Below are 12148 nucleotides of genomic sequence, written 5' to 3'. Positions count from 1 at the left end.
AGTTACTGAGCATTAACCGAGGGATCAAAGGGCTGACAGATCGTACCCATACTTGAGTCATAGGATAGCCCTGACTTCAACACTACCATGCATATTGGTCAGATCCTACTCAACTAAAACAGTCTTCCCAAATTCTATTGCATTTGTAAATAGTAACAAGTTATCTACTTCACAGGCAACGTATGGGAATACATGTCATACCATGCTTTGACACAAACATGTGCAAACAGAACACCAAGCTCATCTACTTTGTGCTACCTTTTTCCTAACTGGCTAATTTTACAACGTAGTATGATTCATTGTATTGTACCTGGACAATGAGCATATACCACTAAATATTTGTTTAAATAAAAAATTAACTGCTAACATAACCAGTTCATGGGGCAGGAAAACAATACTTTTAGTTCACTAAAACTCTCAGAGCGAAATGCAGGACCGATTCCAAGAACTCAAAGGATGGTGTAGTCTACTTGTAAATAATTGGCCCACATCAGATTCTAGAAGGTAACATAACTTCCTCCTTTTTAAAGTGTTTTTCAAGAACAGGCCTACCTTTGTCCCTTTGCACTGCAAAAACTGGACTAAATAGGGAACACTGAACAACTGCTACTGGCTTTTAGGAACCAGTATTGATGAAATACTGAGCAATGCCAGTGCTCGCCATCGGAAGCTTATATAAAGGGGATCACACTAAAACTAGGATGCCATGTTGAGTATCAGGATCAGGCTCTTAAAATGAGTCTGTTCTTAGCCTACAGATTAACATTTTAGAGTCCAGGAAAGTTTCAAACGCTCAAATGTTAGAACTGTCAATACATGAGGGATGTCCTACAGGTCTTTTTTTTTTTGAGACAGAGTCTGGCTCTGTTGCCCGGGCTAGAGTACCGTGGCGTCAGCCTAGCTCACAGCAACCTCAAACTCCCGGGCTCAAGCGATCCTCCTGCCTCAGCCTCCCAAGTAGCTGGGACTACAGGCATGTGCCACCATGCCTGGCTAATTTTTTCTATATATATTTTTAGTTGTTTGGCTAATTTCTTTCTATTGTTAGTAGAGACGGGGTCTCGCTCTTGCTGGGGCTGGTCTTGAACTCTCAACCTTGAGTGATCCTCTCGTCTCAGCCTCCCAGAGTGCTAGGATTACAGGCGTGAGCCACCGTGCCCAGCATGTTACAGGTCTTAAAATGTTCATTAGCCCCATTTCACATTAATTATTATGATGCCAAATAAAAGAGGGCTAAGAATCAGCCATTGATGCTTGAATAACTTCAGGGTTAACAGATACCATCTTAAAACAGCCACATCTCCAATGCAGTTTTTAGGTAAAGATTATTACATGTTTTCATTTGTTACCGTTAAAGTTTTTTCACTGGGTGTCGGGCAGATGGGAGGGGGAGATGGGTATATGCACACCTAAGGGCGCACTGTGCACCGTCTGGTGGATGGACATGCTCAAAGCTCTGACTGCAGTGGGGCAAAGGCAGTATACATAAACATTTGTACCCCAGTAACATGCTGAAATTTAAAAAACTGTTTGAAAATAAACACTTAAAGTTGACTTGACTTATACATATCCTACCAAGTGTTTCCAGGTGATCCTGTTGACTAGCTAGGTTTGAAAATTATCGGTTTAGGACACAACGTATCCAAAGAATTAAGATCATTCTGGTTTTGGCAAAGACATTTTACTATCTGCAAGTTCTAAAACATTAGAAATAATGCCAGTAGCCTTGTTTCCTTTCCATACCAAGCTTATACTTTCTGAATGTCTCAATTGTCTTCTTTCTCAGAAGGTGACAAAGCATTTGATACTAAAATTATTTTCAATATGAATTATATGGGTAAGGTTGATAATAAAGACCAGAAGCAGGTACAGTTTAATGTATTTTAATAGCAAACTTACAGGAACAGCACAGAAGACAGACAACATTAAAAACATGTACTTGCATGTAGGACAACTCAGTTAGAAAAGTATAGTGAATGGATGGAATCTACTGTATGATAAAAATGCTACAAACACCATTTAGTTGCCGTCAATAAGAAATTTACTTGTTTTAAAAAAATCCAAATGCTGGCATTGTCCAGAAAAATTTAACAGGTTTATTTATAATTGTTATAAAGTTGAACTGCTGAAACTTGTTCACTGAAACATTTGACTTGCATTAATGCTTCATATCCCCGCATTTATATTAAAAATTCACACACAAATGAAAATGGAAAAAAACTGCCAATACCTGATTTCTGTCCCCTATTTTTCCACTCGCAATCATATACTTAGGTACCTTTTGACCCCATGGGAAAAAAAAAATCTAACGTTCAGAACTACCAATAACAGGAAGAAGAGAATTTTTTTTTTTTTTTTTTGAGAATGAAATGTTTTCCCATCATAGTGGATTCTTAAGCACGTTCTCCACGTATGCGGCGTGCTAGCTGGATGTCTTTTGGCATAATTGTTACACGTTTGGCATGGATAGCACAGAGATTGGTGTCTTCAAAGAGGCCAACCAGATAGGCCTCACTTGCCTCCTGCAACAGTAATGAAGAAAAAATTATTCATGGTGTTACTTACAACAGTTAAGACACACATATGAATTAAAACAATGTTTTTGAACCCTTTAAAAACCTACTTCACAAGATGTTGACTATTTTAACAAATATTACATTTTAAAACCTGTGGGACAGCCAGGCGCAGTGGCTCACGCCTGTAATCCTAGCACTCTGGGAGGCCGAGGCGGGTGGATCGCTCGAGGTCAGGAGTTCGAGACCAGCCTGAGCAAGAGTGAGACCCCATCTCTACTAAAAATAGAACAAAATTATTTGGACAGCTAAAAATATATATGTAAAAAATTAGCTGGGCATGGTGGTGTATCCCTATAGTCCCAGCTATTCGGGAGGCTGAGGCAGGAGGACTGCTTGAGCCCAGGAGTTTGGGGTTGCTGTGAGCTAGGCTGACGCCACGGCACTCACTCTAGCCCGGGCAACAAAGTGAGACTCTGTCTCAAAAAAAAAAAAAAAAAAAAACCTATGGGACAAAACTCAGAAGGCAGCTTATGAAAATTAAAAGCTGAAATCTGTAAATCTTTATCAAATTACACAAGTCAAATTATTAGAAAATGTTAATTTTTCTCATGTTAATTGATTTCTAATAAACTGAAATGTCTTGAATAAAGTATGAAATCCAACTTAAAACTCTAACATTCTCATCCTTACAAAGATAAATGGAATCCAGTCCAATCCAGACATCGCCCCATTCCTCTAAATCCCACTCCCACTCCAGCATGTGAACCTTGCCTTGCCAAGTGGTGCAATATAGCTGACAACTGGTGTCACCACATGGTCCTCATCCACCTTCCGTTTTACACCTCGGTTTTATCACAAGAGTACTTACAGGTCCCAGAACACATCACAAATTAGTCCCTTATTTATATACTTTGATCTATTATGCCTAGGAGATGTGCCCCTGGCCCTTACTAAGCACCTTCCCCAATCCGGCATTTCCTGCCCTCTAGTCTTAAGATCATCCCTCTGGTTTTTCCCACTTGATTGTAAGATCCTTTCCCAAGGCATATTCTTAAGCCTACCGCCACTCAAAACTGCTACTCTATGCATCAACCATTGACAACTGGCAGGCATGTGAAGTGAAAACGGGGCGTTTCCACAGAAATTAAATCATAAATCAAATTGTTAGTACATCTTATGGCTGTCTGAAAAGTTGATGAATCTTTTAGTCTAAATAAAACATCTGCTTACTTATTTTGTGAAGAAATTACCATTGTTTTAGTAGTCATCTACCCAACTGTTTTAGATTTGGAGCATTAAATGAGCAGTTGTCTTTCTCTCCTCTAAAAGGAAAAGTTATCTCTCTGTTCAAAGTATATTTGGGTAGACAAAAAATTTTATAGTTGCTACTTTTATCCAAATAAAAAGCATTAACACAGCAACTAATCCAAATGTTTTACACATTATTTCATTTTATGGAAAAAATATTTTATTCACATTTACACCTTCATCCTTTTTAGTCCTCCATAAAATGTCTTTCTCTAGTACTTGTTATCAAGAACTAAGTCTTGTTTACCTACCCTTTAAGGTTTAGTTCAAGACTATTCCACAAAGGAGAAAGCAGATACTCTACTTGTTCCTGTCCCCAGTGCAGGTAACCCTGAACTCCTAATTCCTAACTCATACTGACTGACCTTGTATTGCAGCCATCTTTTAATGCCCTTAAGTTACTTGATAACATAAATCTCATTTAATACTCACAATGCCTTGCCCTCAAGTAGATGTTCAATATTTGCTAGTTTTTTATGTCTAACTCAAATTTAAAAGTGTCTATTCTATGCAATTAACCCCTCATATGTTACCTATTTCAAAGGTATTAAAAGCAAAAGTCCGTAATATTCAGGGATTCATTCTTGGGATATTTAAGAAGTGGGCAGAAAGTCTAGAAAACTGGCATATTTTAGTCTCCTCTTTGGGACTCATAATACATACCAGATACTAGAACTAAAGTTTCTCAGCAAAGAAAGTTCAATTTTGTTTAACCCAGCACCTCAGGATTACGCAAATCTAGAACGCTTTTGCGAAATGCAGCACTACAAGCTGCAGTGTGGACACGCCGTCAGGCCCACGGCTGAGAGAGTTGAGAGCGGTACCATCTATTGGCTCCCCCAGGACGACTTAGATATGGCATGTGACAGCTGGAGATCTCACTGCTGTCTCAAAACTTGGCCGTTCTGGGTCTGATCACCTCTGGGAAAAGAGTCAATACCCACGGATTTGAGAGGGGGTTTGACCATGACCCATACATTTTCAATTCTATTACCTGTATCCTAAAGTCCCTTAAACATTAAAAGCTGTAATGGGAATTAACGACTGCCATATAAATTTATGACCTAATGAATATAATAATGTCAGAAGAAAAAAACATCTTACTAACTAGAGGAAAATGTCATTTAGAATACTGAGTGTATTCAATGTCTGGCTCTTCTACCATTTCAAAATACCATTGCTCATTTAAAGATTTATTTATTTTTTAAGAGACAGGTCTCACTATGTTGCTCAAGCTGGACTCAAACTCCTAGGCTCAACTGATTCTCCTGCCTCAGCCACCCGAGTAGCTGGGACTACAAGGGCAGGCCACCACACCTAGCTCCACTGTTCATTTTTAACACAAGGATATTCAAATTCAAGTTCTCACACATTAAAGGCAAAGGCTAAATTTTAAGCTAGTTAATTCTTGTTTATCTGTGGCAGACTCAGACTACCTTCTCTACTACTCTCACTCGACTAACTCTCATCCTTTAGTTGTAAATTGTGTAATTCTAAAGCCAAAAATAGTGACTTGGAATTTAACTGGCATCATCTATTACCTTTTTTTTTTTTTTTTTTTTAAAGAGACAGGGTCTTGCTCTGTCACCTGGGCTGGAGGGTAGTGACACAATCATTACTCATCGCAGCCTCAAACTCCTGGGCTCAAGGGATCCTCCTCTGCCTCAGTCTCCTGAGTAGCTAGCTAGGCGTACAAGTGCCTGCCACAGCACCCAGTTAAAAAGAAAACAAAATTTTGAGGGGTTAGAGATGGAGTCTTACTGTGTTGCCCAGGCTGTTCTAGAACTCCTCGACTCAAGCAACCCTCCCACCTCAGCCTCTTCAAAGTGGAGGGATTACAAGTGTGAGCCACTGTACCCAACCTGTTACCTTATGTCCACTAGCAAATCCTCCCTTTAGCCTTTAAGAGCAAAACCTTTTACAAAGCAGGAGAAAAAAAAAAAATCCTTGTAACAAAGGTTATTCTTTCCAATAAAGGCAAGAGCTATCTAATGCTAAGAGAACTAACTATAGGCAACAGAGGTGAACATTTTGCTCAAGACCAATAGAACCACTTAATGACATATAACTTAAAAATAACAACAATGGAAGTTTACACACGATAGTTTTTAAAAGATTAGAGTCCTTTACCCAGATTGTTTAAGTAATTTTTCAATTTACAAGGTTACATTACTGACATTTAAGCTAAAAAACGCTGGACTTTCAAGTACAGTATTGTGTTCTTTAAGCATAGTCCTGCTAATTAGAAAACAAAACTAGCATATTTCTATCAGTAGTGCTTGGGAATCTTAGTAATAATCTCTGTATTAGGTAATAAATGAAACGGAAACTGAAAATAATTATTAAAACAAAAAGTTTTAAGTAATAGCATGGAAAGATTTTAGTAGCTGAAATTTCAACTCACTGATAATTTAATGGATGTCTACTCCTGGAATTCACCAATCAAATGAAGTTTCAACTAACCATAGAAACAGCTCGACCAATTACATTTCAGGGTAGAATCCACCTATCAAATCTTTCTCACATATAAAGCAAAAGCCCGGCACAGCAACAGCAGCCTTGAAAATCTTCCCATGGAGCGTATGGAGATTCTAGCCCCCCCCCCAAGAGATTCTGATTCAGGTCTGCAACGGTGCCTAACAATCTACATTTTTAACCCCCACTAACCCCATGCTTCTGACCGCCGTGGTGGTCTTAACCGTATTTTGAGATACTTGAATCTAAAGAATCCAACCACACAATATAACAAAGGTCATTTAAGCAATTGATGTTAATTAGTTACAATGATCTATCTTATCAAATATCTTGTGGGAACTTCAAGTTTTATCTTGGTATAAACCACAAATAGTTCAAATAAACATTTTTAGAACAGTATTTCTCTAAGTCCTGACATGATAGAGATTTAGATTAAATTCAATACACTCCCCATTTAAACTGAAATCCCTAATCCCTTTCAGCAAACTGTAAGTCTTCAAATTCCTATCCTTTCATATGTCCAGCATCATCTTCAAGGACCTTTCCTATCTTGTCGATCCAGTCCTAACCACCACTCACTGCTCCTTTCACCTTAATACGTAATTCTTTAATGCTGCCTATTCTCATCCTAGGTATTAAGCTCTCTCCACCTATATCTGCCTCTTCAAGTCCAGGACACTCAGAACTGATTACAAATATAGACCTCTAGTCCCATCTTCTCACTGTCCTGCAGCATCCATAAACCAAACTAGAGGGTTTTCTTTAAACACTGTTTTTGGTGCAATGTTTAAAATGTTATAACAATGGTATAACTAGGCTTAAAATGTTATAACAATGGTATAAATAGGCTTTGGAGTCAAATGGGTTCAAATTATGATCCTGCCATTACCTGTGTATGACCTTGAGCAACTTAACCTTTCTGAAGTCTTTTCAGTGAAATAATCATATCAAACTACCTCACAGGCTTGTGATGACTAAATTATATAAGCACACACAAAGATTTACAATTGTTCTTGGCATACAGCAGATACACAAATTCTCACCCCCCCCCCCCCATTTTACCTGCAAAGCACCAATAGCTGCGCTCTGGAAGCGCAGATCTGTTTTGAAGTCCTGAGCAATTTCTCGCACCAGACGCTGGAAAGGAAGTTTGCGAATCAGAAGTTCAGTGGACTTCTGATAACGTCTAATTTCACGGAGTGCCACTGTACCAGGCCTTTAAAAAAAATTAATAAAGAAACTGTTACTAAATACAGCACACAAAAGGATAAGTGGTCAGCTTTAAAGAATATTAATTAAAAAAATTAAACAAACCACCCAACCATTCTTCTGCTTCATTATTAAATTTCATTGGTCAATGTATGAACTGAACATTCAAATCTATTAAGAGTAACAAAAATACCTTTAAAGCAAAAAGCATGAAATTAAAGTAGATTCTTAGCAAGGAGTTTATCAAAGCCCTATTTATTTTCATTTTTTAACTTGTACATATACACGCATATAAAAATCAACTTCTGTTAAGAATTACAACTTGGGATGGTATTGGTTGTCACACCACTAATAAAGAAGTTGACTCTTCTCAATTTAGCAGCACTCTCCTTCTTCCCACCTGCACCCTCAATTTTTAATAGCCCTTAAAGACCAACACAATTCAATGAACTTCATTAAAAAATACACTGTGGTATTTAAGTTGGATTTCCCAGAATACCTTTACTCTTTGACTACTGTTCATCTCTCATGCATTATTAAATTTAAATATGCCTGATTGTGCAGTGTTCCACATGGAAGAGTAAGAAATTTACCTCTAATTCTTAATTATTTCTTCCACTGTATGGGCTTTTATTTTAGGTTAATTGTGTAATTTGCAGAGGCTACCCAAGTATGGACAACTTCTGCCCTCTAATGGCAGATTCCCTTAACAACACCGCTCAGGTAGTTGAAAATCAAACGATCTAATACAGACAGAAACAAACCAATCAAGTAAAAGGGATAGAAACTTCACTAAAACAAAATGCCTGATATTGATTAAATTATTATTTTGCCAAAAGCTGGGAATGATATCCTCAAAAATGTATTTTAAAAAAAATAACACTTTACTATTTTTAAAAATTACTAACTTAATAGCTAACTAAAAAGTCAATCTATCCCATTAACTTTATCAGTGACATATTATAATAGGTCTCCACAGGCTTCTGGGTCAGATTATGTCTTCAAAATTAACACGTTTCCAATAAAAAAATAAATTGTACACAGAAATGAATATACAGTGTGTGTGTACATATATATATTCAAAAAGCAGTAAATATTCAAAAGGGAAAAAAATCAATTTCCCAAAAGCAAAAAGTTTTCCTGTTATCCATCTGTTTGTTCAATAATACGGATACCACAGGAGACTTGGTCCCATTTTTCCCTTTTCTGTTTTAATACCTGTAGCGATGAGGTTTCTTCACCCCTCCAGTAGAGGGCGCACTCTTGCGAGCGGCTTTTGTAGCCAGTTGCTTCCTGGGTGCTTTACCACCGGTCGATTTGCGGGCAGTCTGCTTTGTACGAGCCATGGTAGCAAGACCTCCTCACTTACCTACCAGCATTAAAAAACCAAAAATCACCGTATGCAACAACTGAACATACAAATTTTCCTGCCACTATAACCCCCTCCCCAAATTTGGAAAATTTCATCGGTATAAAAAAAAAATATCCGTATTGTTATATAATTTGAAAGGCTGCCCATTACGTCTACCACCCAAATATGACTTCTCGAAACAAACTATAGTACTAGAAAATTTGTTAGCATCAGCATCAATCATCTCCCCAAATGCCAGTTCTGAGCGACAAACGGCAAAACATAAAGACCCCCCCAACAGTCTTCGATCCAATTTCTTTAATTAAAGTAGAAATTAGAAATGTCTGTAAACATTTGATCCACAAACAAGTCAGAGAGAACGAAGCCACAAACCACAGAAAGGTCGAATCAAATTACAGCAAAAAAAAAAAAAAAAAAAGGTTTTACCCGCCGCCCCCCCCACTTTCGTCGCCCCCGCCCCGCGTCTGGCAGTTGATGGATTGCTGTAAATATCTGAAAACATTCTTGGTTTTGCATGGTTACGGCGATGTTGACAAAAAGGCGTCTCGAAAAACAAGAGAGGAACAACAGCCACCACCAACGAGCGTTCTACAAAGCGCCGTCCTCCCGTCCAGTCCTCACGGGCTTCGCAATGAAATGCAAAGCGCCCCGCACCCAGGCTTCAATTAACGCACGACATCCGCCGACCGGGCCGCTCCAAGCACCACGTAAACTTTTGGTTTTGCCTCCTCCGGGCCCCTCGGCACAGGGTCCCCGACCCGCCCGCCCCGCGCCCGGCGCCGGCGCCCACTCGGCTCCCAGACCCGAACAAAATGGAAACAATCGCGAAACGTATCCGATTCCCTTCCAGAGAGACAAAACAACCCGATCGCTCGAAAATACCCCGATCCCCTGCCACGTGCCGCCCTCCAAAAATGCAAAAGTTTTTTTTTTTTTTTGCATTTCAAATGCATCAAGTTTCCGCTTCTCCAAAAAAGGGAAAAAAATGTCCCGCTTTTAAAATTTTTTTCCTCCTTTTTAGAAATGGGGAAGAGAGAAACGGGGGAGAGAATATGGTCGGTGACCAGAGGAGAGAGACAAGATGGTGAAGCTCAGCAACAACTGTGGGGAGGCAGCGAAAAGCGAGTTACCCCGCGGTGGGAAGCGGCGGCGATTTCCACCCCTTTCCCGCCCGAAACCCGGGGCCCGGGGCCCGGGGGCGGCAGGTAAGGGGCCCGCGCGGGTCCTGGTGAAGGTCTGGGGTCCGGGGAAGGGGCGGCGGGCGGGATTTCACCGAAGAAAGAGGCGCAGGGCGCGGGGGAAGGAGGGAGAGCAGGCTCGGCGCCGCGGCGGTGGCTGCCGCTGGGCTGAGGCGGCGAGAGACGGGGGAGCCGCCGCCGCCGCCGCCTGAGGGCAGAGGGAAACTCGCTCCTCACCTCCATTTCGGGGCCAAAAAGTTTGCGGGCTAAGCCGGAGGGGCCACGGGTCGCCTCCCGGCACCGCCAGGGCCCGGCTTCGGGCTGACGGCAAGCGGGGCTCGGTTCCGGGGAAGCGGGCAGACGGGGAAACTTACCCCCCTTCTCCTTCGGCTGGATCTCGGCGAGCGAGAGGCGGCGCTGGCGTTGGCAAGCGACGGCGGCGCGGCGGCGGCTGCGAACACAATTGAAAGATGGCTGACACCGAGGCTATCCCCCAACACACGCCGCCCCGCCCCCGCGCCGCGCGCCAGCCAATCACACACAATGGAGGGAAGGCTCGGCCCCGCCCCGTCCCCCTCCCCGCTCGCGCCCCGCCCCCGCCCCTCCCCCCGCGCGCCCGTTCGCCGGCGCGCGCTCGCCCCGCCCCCGCGCGCCGCCCGCTCCCTCCTCGCGGCCGCCTCGCGCCGAGTGTGTACAAACACAAAAGACACGCCGGGGCCGCGGGCTCCCGCCGCGACGGCCGCTCGCCCCCGGCCGGCCCCCGGCCCCGGCCTGCGCTCGCACCCTGCTCCCGGCGCCTACGTCACAGAACCCCCGAAGCCCGGGTTGGGGGCGCCGAGAGGGCGGGCGAACGCCCGGCCTGCGCGTCTCGGGCCGCGGCGCGGAGGGCTGAGGGCCGCCCCCGCGGGGCCCCGGGCGCGTGGGGCGGGGAGGGGACGCGGCCGGCCGGTCGCCGCGCCCCGGTGGCGACCGCTCCCCGCCAGGGAGCTCGCGAGTGGGCGCCCGGCGTCCCGCGCCCGCTTCCTGACCGGGCTGCGGCGGCGGGCGGGCGCACCGACGGCTTTTCCTCCCGCCCGCGCCCGGGCCCCGCCGCCGACTCCAGCCGCTCGGACTCGGCCGGGCCGGGGCGGGCGGCCCCGCGCAGGTGGCGGTCCCCGGGCCGAGGGACGGGGCTCGCCCTCTTCCCGGGCCCGGGCGCCCATGCAAGATGGCTGTGTCTTGTCAGCCTCCGAACCAGTGTGTGGAACCCGCGGCCACCGCACCGGGGCGGGCCCGCCAGTCCCGGCAGTCCGTCCTGTCCCCAGCGAGGGCCCCGGAGCCCTGTCAGCGTTCGGAGGGGGTGCTCTGCAAAGGCCATTGCCGAGTGTCGGGTAGTCAGATGTCGCCTGCAGCTTCTGCGTGGTGCAGAGAAGGCTGGAAACCACAGAAATAGAGCAAACGTGGCGTGGGGATCATTACATTTGCCCATTTCCCAATTCTGAGTAGCGTAAGACTTTTCGTGGCTCAAGTTACCCTCGTTACTCGTCGGTTGATTGGCCTTGGAACATCCGAACCGTCCTTAGATGGTATTGACGACCCGTGTGTGAAGGTTTTCAGCAGAAGTGTCACTCGGACATCCCACTGGAGAGTGACGGGGATAGATTGCATAGATGAAGGGCACTAACTGCCGTTTGTAATCTGAAGATCTCAGAAAGCGTCTTAGTCATAAACATTATCCTGAAACAGATATATGGAAATCAGATATGAGGGGAAGGAATGGATTTGTCCAAGGTCACTTAAGTGAGGAACAGACCCAGGAGAAACAACAACAACAAAAATATCCAGGCCTCCTGTTTCATTATTATTTAATGACTGTTAAGTGTCCGTGGTTGCTGTGCAGAACACATGCAATCTACAATCCTGTCCTAAAAGCACATATGCAAAAAGCTTTGGCTGAGCTGCCAGCAAAGAATTCCTATAATTTGAGCCAAGAAGAGTTATTTTGCTTGTTTGTTTTGTTTTCGGGAGGCCAAAATATTTTTTGTTGGATTTATCCAGGAAGGCTGTTCTACATCGGTTAAATTCATCACATCTTCAAGAAATGTTAAATG

At 43.7% G+C, this 12148-nt stretch overlaps 1 protein-coding gene across 1 annotated transcript; it reads right to left on the bottom strand.

Annotated features, from left to right (window-relative positions):
* Positions 1-1867: 1867 nt before the first annotated feature.
* Positions 1868-10563, bottom strand: LOC123627531 (histone H3.3A). The gene is made up of 4 exons (XM_045537146.1): positions 10433-10563; positions 8727-8877; positions 7362-7515; positions 1868-2522 (listed from the first exon to the last, which is right to left on the bottom strand). Exons 2-4 carry the CDS (start codon positions 8852-8854, stop codon positions 2394-2396), a joined length of 411 nt encoding a protein of 136 aa, XP_045393102.1. The 5' UTR covers positions 8855-8877; positions 10433-10563; the 3' UTR covers positions 1868-2393.
* Positions 10564-12148: the final 1585 nt, after the last annotated feature.

This window comes from Lemur catta, chromosome 25 (assembly GCF_020740605.2).
Source record: "Lemur catta isolate mLemCat1 chromosome 25, mLemCat1.pri, whole genome shotgun sequence".
Taxonomy (NCBI): Eukaryota; Metazoa; Chordata; class Mammalia; order Primates; family Lemuridae; genus Lemur; species Lemur catta.
This window is presented reverse-complemented; position numbering and strand designations above follow the sequence as displayed.